Source organism: Bubalus kerabau, chromosome 10 (assembly GCF_029407905.1).
Source record: "Bubalus kerabau isolate K-KA32 ecotype Philippines breed swamp buffalo chromosome 10, PCC_UOA_SB_1v2, whole genome shotgun sequence".
NCBI lineage: Eukaryota > Metazoa > Chordata > Mammalia > Artiodactyla > Bovidae > Bubalus > Bubalus kerabau.
In genome coordinates this window covers 27,580,709-27,596,082 of record NC_073633.1, presented here as the reverse complement: position 1 = coordinate 27,596,082, position 15,374 = coordinate 27,580,709, and the positions used below count along the sequence as shown (strand labels likewise).

Sequence of the window (15,374 nt, the reverse complement as noted above, 5' to 3'; positions counted from 1 at the left end):
ACAGAAGTAGAGATCAATGGAACAAAATAGAAAGCCCAGAGATAAATCCATGCACATATGGACACCTTATCTTTGACAAAGGAGGCAAGAATATACAATGGATTAAAGACAATCTCTTTAACAAGTGGTGCTGGGAAATCTGGTCAACCACTCATAAAAGAATGAAACTAGAACACTTTCTAACACCACACACAAAAATAAACTCAAAATGGATTAAAGATCTAAACGTAAGACCAGAAACTATAAAACTCCTAGAGGAGAACATAGGCAAAACACTCTCTGACATACATCACAGCAGGATCCTCTATGACCCACCTCCCAGAATATTGGAAATAAAAGCAAAAATAAACAAATGGGACCTAATTAACCTTAAAAGCTTCTGCACATCAAAGGAAACTATTAGCAAGGTGAAAAGACAGCCTTCAGAACGGGAGAGAATAATAGCAAATGAAGCAACTGACAAACAACTAATCTCAAAAATATACAAGCAACTCCTACAGCTCAACTCCAGAAAAATAAATGACCCAATCAAAAAATGGGCCAAAGAACTAAATAGACATTTCTCCAAAGAAGACATACAGATGGCTAACAAACACATGAAAAGATGCTCAACATCACTCATTATCAGAGAAATGCAAATCAAAACCACTATGAGGTACCATTTCACACCAGTCAGAATGGCTGCGATCCAAAAGTCTACAAGTAATAAATGCTGGAGAGGGTGTGGAGAAAAGGGAACCCTCTTACACTGTTGGTGGGAATGCAAACTAATACGGCCACTATGGAGAACAGTGTGGAGATTCCTTAAAAAACTGGAAATAGAACTGCCTTATGATCCAGCAATCCCAGTGCTGGGCATACACACTGAGGAAACCAGAAGGGAAAGAGACACGTGTACCCCAATGTTCATTGCAGCACTGTTTATAATAGCCAGGACATGGAAGCAACCTAGATGTCCATCAGCAGATGAATGGATAAGAAAGCTGAGGTACATATACACAATGGAGTATTACTCAGCCATTAAAAAGAATGCATTTGAATCAGTTCTAATGAGGTGGATGAAACTGGAGCCTATTATACAGAGTGAAGTAAGCCAGAAAGAAAAACACCAATACAGTAAACTAACACATATATATGGAATTTAGAAAGATGGTAACAAAAACCCTGTGTATGAGACAGCAAAAGAGACACTGATGTATAGAACAGTCTTATGGACTCTGTGGGAGAGGGAGAGGGTGGGAAGATTTGGGAGAATGGCATTGAAACATGTAAAATATCATGTATGAAACGAGTTGCCAGTCCAGGTTCGATGCACGATACTGGATGCTTGGGGCTGGTGCACTGGGATGACCCAGAGGGATGGTACGAGGAGGGAGGAGGGAGGAGGGTTCAGGATGGGGAACACATGTATACCTGTGGCGGATTCATTTTGATATTTGGCAAAACTAATACAATCTTGTAAAGTTAAAAAATAAAATAAAATTTAAAAAAAAAATTGTGGATAAGAACTTTCTGCATCCGTGCATTCTATACTTATTTTTTCAACTCAGGGTCATCAAACCTGTATTGTTTTCCCTCTTTATATCAGAATAAAAGTTTTTAGCTGCTTTCCCTGAATTCCTTTCTAGCATAATTTTGAGGCAGGTTCTGACAATGCGATTTGGAAGGTGAAGGAGAAAGGAAGAAATATGTGAGGCCAAACAGTATCTGAATCTGCTTTCCCTACTTAATCAGAATATGGGAAACCCGTCACGCATTGACTTTGAACTCATGGAACTCTCTGATCTGAAACTGTGGAGAGTCAACTCTCTGAAAGAAACTGAGCTAAGCTTCCATCTATGTGTCTAGGGACTAATGATTACAGGGGCTTTAGGGACTGTTTCCTTCTCCAGAACTTTATCCTGATAGCCCTCAGGATTTTTGGTCTCTTTTAATTTTTTTTAAATAAAATGAACATTCATAAAAAGCCAGCTTAAAAAAAGTGAGCTAAAGAGGACTTCTTTTTGCTGCTGGTACTTCACAGAGAAAGATCATTTAACACAACTTTTATAGTCATGGGCTTCCCAGGTGGCTCTAGTGGTAAAGAACCAACCCACCAGTGCAGAAAACATAAGAGACGTGGGTTCAATCCCTGGGTCAGGAAGATCCTCTGGAGGAGGATATGGCAGTGCACTCCAGTATTCTTGCCTGGAGGATCCCATAGACAGAAGAGCCTGGTGGGCTACAGTCTATACAGTCGCCAAGAGTCCGACACAACTAAAGTGACTTAGCACAGTATAGTCATGGAAACATTTTTCCATTCTGATTCCAGAGCTTTCTCCCTGAACTTTGGCAACTAGCTTTGTCTAGACATGGATCACAAATGAAATTTTGTTGGACTGGTTTCAACAAAACCTCTTAGGGAGCTTTCAAAATTACAAATTCACAAGTCTCAATTCTGGAAAAAATGATTCATGAAGTTTGTGGTGCGTCCAGAATCTGTAAATTTAAATCATGCACATATTGATTCTATCATCAGCTGTTGTATAAATATCAATTTATAAGTCTTTAATGATTTGAAAAGCTGGGAAAGAACAGTCCTAACCCAAGGTCCAGGCTTTTGACAGAAATTCACATCTTTAGGGTTCCTGACACGGTGGAGGAAAATTATTTTGTTGGGGGCCAGCATGAGGCACTCCGCCCATGGCAAAGGTCATGAGGAAGGAGGCTTGACATACGCAAAGGCGGAATCGAGCCTCAGGAGTCCCCGTGGAAATCCTCGAGCATCTACCCCCATAACCAGAGCCTGCCTATTTTACTGCTTTGTGCTCTCACCTACACCTCTGACTTTATGGGGGGCTGTCTCCCACCACCTCTTTCGGGGAAGGAGTTAACTTAGAGCTCCAGTTAATAAAAACTCCTGGGTGTGACAAGGGTGTTTTAACCTACAAACTCCTCTGAAGGTTCTGTAGCCTGCCTGACAGGCTTGTCCGGCCGCATGTGATTGCTCACAGCCTCCCAACTGTGAGAGGCATGAGATGCTTTAAACCTTCTAAAAACAGGTTCCTTAGAAAAGTTAGAAAACTATTAGTATAAGTATAATGGGCTGATTAGAAATTGTATTGGTGAAGGGTTTTTCATTTGTTGAGCCAATGTTTGTTGCTAAGTCTCCACATCCCCTGCCCTTATACACATTAATGAATATATAGAAGAAATAAGTATTAACCTTTGATATAAATCACGTTAGACCTTAGGCTAAGTAAATTCTTTCCTTAACTAAAACCCACTACACCCTCACCGAAAGGTTGTTGTTGAATCACACGAATACACCGGGATTCTTGGCCCCCAGAGGAGAAGAATTAAATCCGGGGCCAGAGACGAGGCTTGATCGCTCAGAGCTTTTGTGTAATAAAGTTTTATTAACGTGTAAAGGAGATAGAGAAAGCTTCTGACATAGGCATCAGAAGGGGGCAGAAAGAGTACCCCCCCTGCTAGTCTTCAGCTGGATGTTATATAGTCACTAGCAGTCTGTTAATGAAAGAAAGGAATGTCTTAAAATTCAGAATGGCACCAAATGGTTTATCCTGGGCCATAAAATGATTAACTTGAATCTTAAAGAAGGGCACACCACCATACAAATAGTTTCATTTACATAGATTAGGGGAACAATATCTGAGTATAACATATTGGTTTGTCAAATAGGTTCTGGGCCAAGAGGCGGAACCAACTTGGAGACAGAGTTTGTGGTAAAGGCATAGTACATTAGCATAACTTAAGACAAACATTTCCATAAGAAAAAGGCATTGGTTATCTCTAGGCTCAAGAATAGCTAACTTCAGGCGAAACCAGGTGTCATTATGGCAACACAGTATTTTAAGAGAAACCTTTATTTAAATTTGTATAGAGAAGGAAAAAATATTGCTAGTTTGTTTCCTCCTGCCGCTTAAGAAAGATAAAAATGTCTGACACTTGCAGGCTATTTTCTCCATTTGGAGACCCCTCTCTCCTTGGGGACCCCTAGATTTCCTATCAACCTGCCTAGGAAATGACTCTCTCATCACCCTATATGAATGTAACTTTATTTGGGTGGCATCTGTTTTAAGAATAATCACCCCTGGAGAAATAAGTGTCCTGGTTGACTGACCGCTGTCACAAGGAGAGGGTCATAAATTGTCAGCAGGCCCCTGGCCAGAAGATGATGTAACACCCCTAAGACCTCTGTATACATTTGTATGAAGCACCTGACTTTGATAAAAGTCAGGACTGCTGACCCCACGTGACTTTTGCATAACATCTCAGTGTATAAAAGTAGACCATGGAAAATAAAGAATTGGGATCAGTTCCTTGAAAGACTGGTCTCCCCATGTCACTCTCTCTCTTGCTCTGGCTGAGTCTCCATCTGGAGCACGGAACCCACCAAGCTTACTAATTTTGCCTGGGCTTCTAAGATCCGACTGGGTAGGCCTCAGTGTCCCCTCTCCTTTGGGAGAACGGAAGGATGCCTGCGGCCCACATAGGTGGTGCAAGCTTCTTGTCTTGAAGTTTTATTGGTCTCCCATGTAAACCAAGCTACTCAGCCTCTTTTCTCCACTGAATTTTCCTACTGAGCTATCCTCATTCTATTATTCTTTACATCTCTAATTAATATCTAATTGAAGCTATTGTATCCTGATCCTCACCGACGCCATCCCCGCTCTGAACTCCCTGGATCAGCCAGGGCTGGACCCCAGCAAAATGTTATACCAACATTTTGATGCCAAATTTTAACCAAATAAGGTTAAAATAAGCAAAATGTTATACCAACATTTTGATGCCAAATAAGGTTAAAATTTGGCATCAAAATGTTGATATAACATTTTGCTTATTACTTATTACATTAAGTAATAAAAAGTGTACTTGAGATTAGATATCTACTGAGTGTATTATTAGTAAGATTTAGTAAGATTAGTATTTGTTGCTCAGACAGTAAAAAATCTGCCAGCAATGAGAGACACAGGTTTGATCCCCAGGTTGGGAAGATCTCCTGCAGAAGGGAATGGCAACCCACTCTGGTATTCTTGCCTGGAGAATTTCATGGACAGAGGAGCCTGGCGGGCTACAGTCAGTGGGGTCACAAAGAATCAGACATGACCAAATGACTAATACTTAGCCAGCTTGAAACTGTGAGAGAATAAGATATTCATATCAGTAGAATTTCAAGTAGAATTTCATAAATTCAATTATGGTGTTTCTTTATGACTAGGATTCATATTTTCATTTTCAAATGATTTTTATATTCAGGAATATATGACTATTAGTAAGACATGTGACTTTTCCTCCTTAAAAGCTTTTATTAAAAGATAGAATTCCTTACAATTGATATAATTTAGGACTAGTCCCTCACAGCTCAGTTGGTAAAGAATCTGCCTGTAAAGCAGGAGATCCAGTTTTGATTCCTGGGTCAGGAAAATCCCCTGGAGAAGGAAATGGCAAACCACTCCAGTTTTCTTGCCTGAGAGTCCCATGGGCAGAGGAGCCTTGCAGGCTCCGTGGGGTTGCAAGAATTGGACAAGACTTAGTGACTAAACCAACCAACCAAGGAAACAGTGCATTTCAAAAAGTAGTGATTCCTCAAAGATTGTTTATTCATCATTTTTGTTTAATTGGACAGATATTTTGTGATGTAATAAATCTCAGTTTACTGCTCTACATATTAAGATACAGTGTTGAAAAGTAAAGAATCACTCAGTAATGACTTGATTTTTTATTACTTCTTCTAAGTTCAACCGCAAATGCTTTTCTGGTATTTGATGAATTATGGCTAGCTCACACTGAATAAAGGACTGTTTTAACATGCTCAAGGAAACTGGTATCTTTTTAGTTACAGACATACCCTAGGGATGTTCTGTTAAAGGACTTTTGTCAGGTAGAGGCCTAACAACAAAATAGACCTAAGAGGTTAGAGCAACTTGTTCAGATTTCCAAGTGCCATCTGAAGACTGTTATATGTCTCAAAAATAAAGCTGAGGATGAGAACATGTTTGGGAGGCTAGGTTATAAGCATCCCATTCCTCTCTCTGTCCACGAGAGGGTGCAGCTTCCTGACACCAACACATTTCCTGTGTGAAATGCAGGCTTCGATTTGTCACTTCACTGTGATTTCAACCTTTCTTCCTCTTAAAAGAACAAGTGTCAGGTGTCATCTCTTTATTCAGGTGACACTCCAGAGATGAGCTCTTCTCCAGGCTTAGTGACTGTGATACTCTTAATGCTTGGTAAGTAAAATGCCTCTTAAAACATGGATTCTTCCTTCTATTATGTCAGCAAAATCTTTAACCATAATTTTATCCCAGAAAAATATGCCCAAGGTGACACAAAATTTTTGTTTATAACTTGCCCAGGACGAACCCATGGAAACTCAGTGACCCAGATGGATGGCCAAGTGAGTCGTTCAGAAGGGACTTCTGTGACTATAAACTGCACTTATTCAAGCTCTGGGTACCCTTATCTTTTCTGGTATGTCCAGTATCCTGGAGAAGGTCCACAGCTCCTCCTGAAAGCCACGAAGGCCAATGAGAAGGGAACCAACAAAGGCTTTGAAGCCACATACAATACAGAAACTACCTCCTTCCACTTGGAGAAAGCTTCAGCCCAAGAGTCAGACTCGGCTGTGTACTACTGTGCCCTGAGTGACACAGTGACAGAAACTGGAGGGGGAGCTGAGCACAAACTCTGAGCAGCAATGGGCCCTGGCTGCTGAGTGTCTCTGATCCCCTCTGCTCCCAGCAGAGTTTATGGTGGTTTGTCTCTCAGTTTCTGGTTGATACAAAAATCATACCAATGTCTCGAGCATAAGAACAATAAGTAAACATTTCCCTTGTATGAGTGCTCAGTCACTTCAGTCATGTCTGACTCTTTGAGACCCCATGGACTGTAGCCCACCAGGCTCCTCTGTCCATGGAATTCTTCAGGCAAGAATACTGGAGTGGGTTGCCATGCCCTCCTCCAGGGGATCTTCCTGACCCAAGGATTGAACCTGGGTCTGTTGCATTGTAGGTGGATTCTTAACCACTGCATCACTGGGAAATGTTCCCTTTACTCAACCTCTTATTGCTGCTGCTGCTGCCACTAAGTCGCTTCAGTCATGTCCTACTCTGTGCGACCCCATAGATGGCAGCCCACCAGGCTCCCCCATCCCTGGGATTCTCCAGGCAAGAACACTGGAGTGGGTTGCCATTTCCTTCTTCAATGCATGAAAGGGAAAAGTGAAAGTCAAGTCGCTCAGTCATGTCCGACTCTAGCGACCCCATGGACTTCAGCCTACCAGGCTCCTCTGTCCATGGGATTTTCCAGGTAAAAGTACTGGAGTGGGGTGCCATTGCCTTCTCCGAACCTCTTATTAGTGAAGCTAAAAACTGTCTGACACCAATGGTTCCTTATCAAAGACCAAAATAATTTCAAGGTTAAACCACATAAACAATGTAATAGTCCCTTGCTCATCCTTGCAGTCAAAATCCATGCCATGCAGGTTGTTCCAGGCCAACTTGATGGGGTTTGCTTTACTGAGTTTTATTATACTTTCAGTATACAATATACTTTTAGAGAGCCAGAGTGCACCAGAGAAGGTGTCATTTGCATAGTGTCTTCCTGATGGAGCATGCAGGAGAAGTAATAGGAGAGCTGCTGCTGCTGCTGCTGCTGCCAGGTCCCTTCAGTCGTGTCTGACTCTGTGCGACCCCATAGATGGCAGCCCACCAGGCTCCCCCATTCCTGGGATTCTCCAGGCAAGAACACTGGAGTGGATTGCCATTTCCTTCTCCAATGCCTGAAAGTGAAAAGTGAAAGTGAAACCACTCAGTCGTGTCCGACTCTTAGCGACCCCATAGACTGCAGCTTACCAGGCTCCTCTGTCCATGGGATTTTCCAGGCAAGAGTCCTGGAGTGGGTTGCCATTGCCTTCTCCAAATAGGAGAGCTACAGCCTTCAAAAACCATGACCTTTTAAAAACTTTAATTTTAAATTGAAGTATAGTTGATATTCAATGTTGTATTAGTGTCAGGTGTACAGCAAAGTAATTGTTATGTACATGAGTATAATATGTATATACATAGTATATGTATTCTTTTTCAGATTTTCCCTTATAGATTTTTGCAAAACATTGAGTATTTTGTAACAATCTTGAAGTTGTGAGAGATAAGGAAGTAAGAGAAGATGGTGTATTGAAAAGAATAATAGAGCAATCAATCTCTGTATTGCACTGCAAATATACTGCTGGTCTTTGCAAATATTGGTGCAATCCTATTTAATTAACATCTGTTTATTGGCTCACTAGGAGTACTTTTGTTGCTTGGGAGAAACTTTTAAGCACCGAAGTGAACAACATATGTTTTCTGGTTCTGCAGCGGCTATTATGCTAAGAATGATTAAAAATGTTATTGACCTTGAAATGCCTGCTGCTTTAAAATATTTTTCTTTGCTTCATCCTTCCACCTTCATGAAAATTTTCTTCTACTTTTTTCAAAGGCTGTATTTGTAGGCTTTATGAATGAGCTATAGTCATAACATTAATATATTTTTGTTATGCACTGTTGGTATAAATCTAGTATGTATTAATTATGCATTGTTGGTTCAAATCTAGCTAATTTTTTATTGGATTGGTTTAAATGCAAATTTTATTTTTAAATTTCTATAAATAAAATGCTTGTCAAAGTATACTTTAAACAATACAAAATGTTGTACAATAAAATGTTTTCTCTGAAATTTGTATAAACATAGTAGATTAATAATACACATTTTTCTCTAAGATAGTAAAGAAATCAGAAAGGGTATAAACCTGCAACCACAAAAAGAATAGATAAGGAGATCACAGCACATACTGATGTCAACAAAATTTCAGAAGGTGAGAAGTGTAAGGAAGAATTAAAGCTTGTGTTACAGACTAGACGAAGAAGAAACCTAGGTTTAGTGCGAGAGGTGTCACAATGTGTGCTGTGGAAGAGTTTTAAAAAGAAGGACCAGTTATCTTTGAATAGTTGAGAAAGATGGTGTTGCTTTTGCGAGTGCCTGTGTATGTGTGGGTGGAAGGTTTGTGGTGGGCACTAAAATAGGAGGCCTGAGTGAGATTACTTATAAGTAAAGAACACCAGTGCTCTCCACAATTCTTTATAGTAGTGTTAGTCGATCGGTCATGTCTGACTCTTTGTGACCCCGTGGACTGTAGCCTGCCAGGCTCCTCTGTTCATGGGATTTTTCCAGGCAAGAATACTGGAGCGGGTTGCCATTCCCTTCTCCAGGGGATCTTCCTGACCCAGGGATCAAATCCAGGTCTCCCTCATTGCAGGCGGATTCTTTACTGCTTGAGACTCCAGGGAATTTATAACAAGCAATAATTGCTTTCTAAATCCAGAAGAAAAGTGGAAGTTAGTCTTTGATGAATTAAGAACGTTACATAAAAAATTGTTCCAAACTTTGTGTATTACCTGGGCTTCCCTGGTGGCTCAGATGGTAAATAATCTGCCTGCAATGCAAGAAGTTTAACACACATAAAACCCACACATTTTAATAAATATACATATTTATATATTGAGTAGATATTCTTCACCATAGCTGTGTAAATTTTTAAAGGTATGAGATATGGAACAGAGGTTTATTATTCTTTGTAATCCACAGGGCCAGAGAATCCAAATCACGGGAGAGGGGCTTCTACTTCTGGAAATGAGGTAGTCTTGGTTGCCCAGGGACCGTTTCTTATGACAGGTTCTTTAGGGTCAATCTTCTATTTGCACTATTTCTCTAGGAGACACAGGCAATATTGAGGCTTTCTTGGCTTTATTCTCACAGAGGTAACCAGAAAATTCCAAGTAATCAAAGTGGTTTTGGCAGAGGAAGATAATTCTGGAAACTCACAGAAGTTGAGGGGAAATGTCTTGGGGAAAGAACATTTTATTGGGGAAATGTCAATGTCATTGTCTTGGGGAAACAACATTGTAGTGGAGTTTGGAAGAACAATAATAGAATATAGACTCTGAGCCAGCGATGGCCAAGGCAGCAGAAGCATGCCAGTAGAATTGACTCATACTCATACTCTGAAGGAAATTCCTCTAAGGCTGAGTCACTCACTGCTTTTAAGTTATGTGTGAGTTTGAGGTGTCTAATATAATGATTTGATATATGTATATATTTTGAAGTGATAACACTGATAAGGTTAGTGAACACATTTTTCACTGCACATAATTACCAGGGTTTTTGTCTTGTTGTTATTATGGTGAGTTATTTAAGGTCTGCACTCCCAGTAACTTTCAAATGAAAAGTACAGTGTTGTTAACTACAGTCACAGTTGACAGGCAAGTGCACTGGGACGACCCAGAGGGATGGTATAGGGAGGGAGGAGGGAGGAGGGTTCAGGATGGGGAACACATGTATACCTGTGGCATATTCATTTTGATATATGGCAAAACCAATACAATATTGTAAAGTTAAATAAAATAAAATTAAAAAAAATAGGCATTCGGAATATCAAATGATCTTTTTTCTCTTATACTCTTCTTTGGCTTACATGTTCCTTTTAGAAAGATTTTCTCCCCGTAGTAGACAAAAGAGCATGGTATACGGGCTGAAAAGGAAAGTTTTATATTTTTATGTTTAAGAGTGAATCATCATGCTTTTCTAATTTCAAAACTAATATCAGGCCCATCATTGGATGAAGAGCAACAGCATCTGCCTCCTTCTAACTTACTAAAAAGGACTCAGTTGTGTGCAGAGGTGTAAATCTTGATCTCTACATTCTTACTGTGCATTTACATTTTCAATCTAAGACATAATTTGTTTGATCTTTGCTGTCTTTATGCATCAGAGTCCCTCATAGGCACAGGTACAAGAAAGACATTTAACCAGAGAGTTCAGTAGGTAGAGATGTGACCACCAGATGGTGGTGCACCTCTGCTGATCAGGACACGTGGAGGATTCATTGAGAGGGTTCTGAATGGATAGGCTTGGGGCAGAAGCAGAGTCTTTTTCTTATTGGCTGGGTAGACAGTGAAAGAAACCACTAGAGAAAAGAAGGGATCACTTGGTAACAGAAGCAGCTCTTCTGGCTGGAGACTGCAGATCCACAATTGATCCTAAATGGGAAAAACAATGAAGACATCCATTGGAGCTTTAATCACATTCTTGTGGCTACAGCTGGACTGTGAGTTAAGGATTTAAGGAAAATAGAGTGTGTTAGTAGATATTCTTTAGATGCCAAGACTGAATTTATTCAGGTTTCTTCTAGTTATTGTCGAAAAGGAAAAGTAAACTCTATAGCTAAATAATCTGACAACCCTTCTCCTTTCTCTGACTTCTACTTTCTCCATAGGTGTCAGCCTTGGGAACAAGGTGGAGCAGAGTCCTACCCTGAGTGTCCAGGAAGGAAACAGCTCTGTTATCACCTGCACTTATACAGATGGTAACTCAGTGTATTTCCCTTGGTATAAGCAAGAACCTGGGAAAGGTCCCCAGTTCCTTATAGCTATTCGTTCAAATAAGGGCAAAGAGGAAGACCAGAGACTAACTGTTTTATTGAATAAGACAACCAAACGTCTCTCCCTGCACATCGCAACCACTGAAGCTGGAGACTCAGCTGTCTACTTCTGTGCAGCAAGTACACAGTGCTTCCCAGGCATCTTCTGTCTGTATTCAAACCTGTGCCTTGGGCAGCCCCCTTCCTTTGGTGCAACCTTCAAATATGACAAATGTTATATTGTTTGTCTGCAGGTGGAAACGGATGTGCTAGTCATAAAAAACATGTGAAAGAAGGTGAAAGTCACTCAGTCGTGTCCAACTCTTTCCTACATATGGACTATACAGTCCATGAAATTCTCCAGGCCAGAATACTGGAATGGGTAGCCTTTCCCTTCTCCAGGGGATCTTCCCAACGCAAGGATCAAACCCAGGTCTCCCACATTGCAGGCAGATCCTTTACCAGCTGAGCCACAGGGGAAGCCCAAGAATACTGTAGTGTGTAGCCTATCCCTTCTCCAGGGGATCTTCCAGACCCAGGAATCGAACCGGGGTCTCCAGCATTGCAGGCAATTCTTTACCAACTGAGTTATCAGGGAAGCCATAAAAAGCATTGGATAAGAATATTAGGCTCAAGGGTAGCTAGAAAGGGTTAGAACATGTTGTTGGATACCTGTTGCTTACTGAATTCTTGAAGAGAGTTAGTAATTTACTGATTTATTTTTAAATTGTAAGACCAAATTTACATTTTGCCATTCAGACTCCTCTTCTATAAATACTCCCCCTGTTATCCATATCACAATCCTTATTATGAATGGATTTTAAAAATATTGTGCTTTGAAAACAGCATATTTTTCTGATTATACAAATTACATGCCAAATATAAGAAAATGCTTTATATAATTAACATGATATTGACAATTCTATGATCACACAATGTTGCTAATATTCAGTTTACTCTTTTTATAAATTCCTATCTTAATTAGTATCTTTTTCCACTTAATATTAAATATTGAACTGAGCATTCCCCATTTCATTGTCTTGTTCCCAAACATCAGCTTTGAAATAGCTCTATGAGAAATATTAATAAATTACAATTTTACATTGTTTGACATCCCTTATATGCACATTGACCACTTTCTAATTGAGAAAATGTGACATGTGTTTTCCTTCAGTGCCCAGTAATAGTATATATTTTTTGTGTATTTGAGGAAAAGTATGTGACAATGTCACATTCAAATGATTGCAAATCAAATGGTGTATTTCCTTTCTCCTGTCTCTGGACAATTTAATGCAAACTTCATGGCCTTCTCTTGATCCTAGGAGGCCAGTCTGGGCGTTGATAGCCTCCATTTTTCTTCCTTTCCTTAGGGGAATGCTGGCTGCTTACACATGTCTTGTTTCTTCCAGGCCAGCAGAGTGGGGCCGCCTTCTGCAAATGCTCACTAGGCATCTGCAAAGCCTCACTCTGGCTGTTCCTTGCAATCTGGGAGCAGTGACAGGGTGAGGTGGTGTTAGAGTCAGACATTGTGTGATGGCTGGTACCCCTGGGCCACTTTTGATGATTGGCAGGCAAGGCATCCCCAGTGACTGGTGGGCAGTCCTGATGGAGCCAGTGCCCTGGTCGTAGGAAACATGTCCATTTTAATGCCCTCCTGGAGACCTGGCTGCTGTTCCCAGGTGTTTCCCACTCCCCAGCTGAGTAGCACACCTAAGTATTCTGGGTGAGGTGAGAAAGGGGCAAGGCTTTTCTGTAGGTTCTCCTAAAGCTGGAGAGCAGATGCTCACTCACGGGCCCTCACTTTCCTCTGTAGAGAAATTGCAGGTCAAGAATGTTTCCTCCAGAGCCCAGCTGTGTGCTTTGAGGGGAGGAGTGATGAAGGTAATGTGAAATTGTTCCCCTAACCCTCTTCAGTGTGTCTGACCTCAGGCGGTGAGCTGGAACTTCTCTGCTGGATTTCTGGACTTCTCAAAGCTCTCTTGGAGTATGACTGTGAAAATTGGTGTTTTTGGTGGGGTGAAAAGATGGTAGAAGGTTCCCATTTTGCTATTTTGAGTTCAATATTTTAAATCTTAATTCCTAAGTAATTACATAGAAAATTTGACTATTTTTTATTTATATTTCTGTTTATTTTGAATTTTAATCCATTGTAGAGATCATGAAGCCATAATAGGATAATGACACGGAACAGTTTCACTGCTCCCCAAAACTCCCCTGTGCTCTCCTTTTGTAACGAAAAACTCCCCATTCCTGTGCTGTGCTATGCTTAGTCACTCAGTTGTGTCCGACTCTTCTCAACCCCACGGCCTGTAGCCCGCCCAGTCTCCTCTGTCCATGGGGATTCTCCAAGCAAGAATATTGGAGTGGGTTGTCACGCCCTCCTAAAGGGGATCTTTCCACCAAGGGATCAAACTCAGATTTCCCGCATTGCAGGCAGATTATTGACTGAAGTACCAGGGAAGCCCATGAATATTGGAGTGGGTAGCCTATCCCTTCTCCAGGACACCTTCCCAACCCAGGAAATGAACTGGGGTCTCCTGCATTGCAGGCAGATTCTTTAGCAGCTGAGCTACCAGGGAAGCACCCCCCCCCCATTCCTAACTCATTTCAAAAATTAAAAAAATATAAATTCAGAGTTTGATATGAGACTTTCCAAAGAATTGTTCTGGGTAGGGATATATTTTGAGTAACAGAATACAGTCATGAGATCCTTTAATTGAGAAGTTTAAAAGACTTAAATAATATGAAGAGAAATGAATGATATTTCATATTTAGTCAACCAGTTGTTAGAAAAAGTTGGGTGTTTTTAAATTAGAGAACAATTCCTACTGTATGTGGTTCCATTAAACTTAATAGAGATTCCACTTCAAAATCTAAAGATTCTTCAAACAATTTCGCTGAGGCTGTCATTACTGAGACAGGAAGATGTGAAGTGAACAGTGAAGTGAAAGTCACTCAGTAATGTCTGACTCTTTGTGACCCCATGGACTATACTGTCCATGGATTTTCCAGGCCAGAATACTGGAGTGGATAACCTTTCCCTTCTCTAGGGGATCTTCCCAACCTGGAGATCGAACCCAGGTCTCCCGCATTGCAGGCAGATTCTTTACCATCTGAGCCACAGGAGAAGCCCAAGAATACTAGAGTGGGTAGCCTATACCTTCTCCAGTGGAGCTTCCTGACCCAGAAATTGAACCGGGGTCTCCTGCATTGCAGGTAGATTTTTTACCAGCTGAGCTATCGGGGGAAGATAAGTTTCGGCTAATTTATCAAGAAATAGGCTGTGATAGGCAGTGGGTCTTTGTTGTTTGCCATGATATAGAGCCATATCTCTAGGCATGGCTTTCCTGTTATATTCATACACAAAGATTTATTACAGACAGGAAGTGGTTAGGGATGTGGTGGCACAGGTGTAGGGTGGGGGTGGAATCAATGGTGATCTTAGGGTTAGCTGTCTTATGGAGGTGTATGAGATCACCTGCTATGTACTTCTTTTAGAGCTGGGCATACAGGATATATAACAGTTTGGTATGGCTCGTTTATGGTCCCAGTTGAGTTAATGGGATGAATATAAATTCAAAGGCTTGATAACCTAATGACAAAACTAAGATATCTACAGAGCTGGGCTGTCAAAATTAGTAGAGAATAAAAGGGGATTTCTGTGACAGGAGTCAATCTCTGCAACCTTAGCCTAAACTCTTTAGAAAAGGATGATTAGATTTTCCTGCTTTGGCCCCAAGATGGGCAACTGAAAATACTGATAGTGAGGAGAAGTATTATTGTAACAATAGGCAGAATAAAAGAGCTAAAGTGCTTTGCCTTCTTACCATAAAGTGATTTATTTCTACCTTAGGTGGAAGAACTGAACACAGAAGTGAGGATGCATGGTTAGTATGTCTTATATTATTTCCATAAT

The 15,374-nt window shown here is 40.7% G+C and overlaps 2 gene segments (V, D, J or C); both read left to right on the top strand.

The window, feature by feature from the left end:
* The first annotated feature begins 6,256 nt into the window (after positions 1-6,256).
* On the top strand, positions 6,257-6,694 carry LOC129620769 (T cell receptor alpha variable 9-2-like). The segment is given in 1 exon segment: positions 6,257-6,694. A coding segment is annotated over 1 exon segment (438 nt).
* A 4,400-nt stretch (positions 6,695-11,094) lies between these two features.
* Positions 11,095-12,956, top strand: LOC129620768 (T cell receptor alpha variable 13-1-like). The segment is given in 3 exon segments: positions 11,095-11,146; positions 11,315-11,599; positions 12,829-12,956. Coding segments are annotated over 3 exon segments (465 nt in total).
* The last annotated feature ends 2,418 nt before the right edge of the window (positions 12,957-15,374 follow it).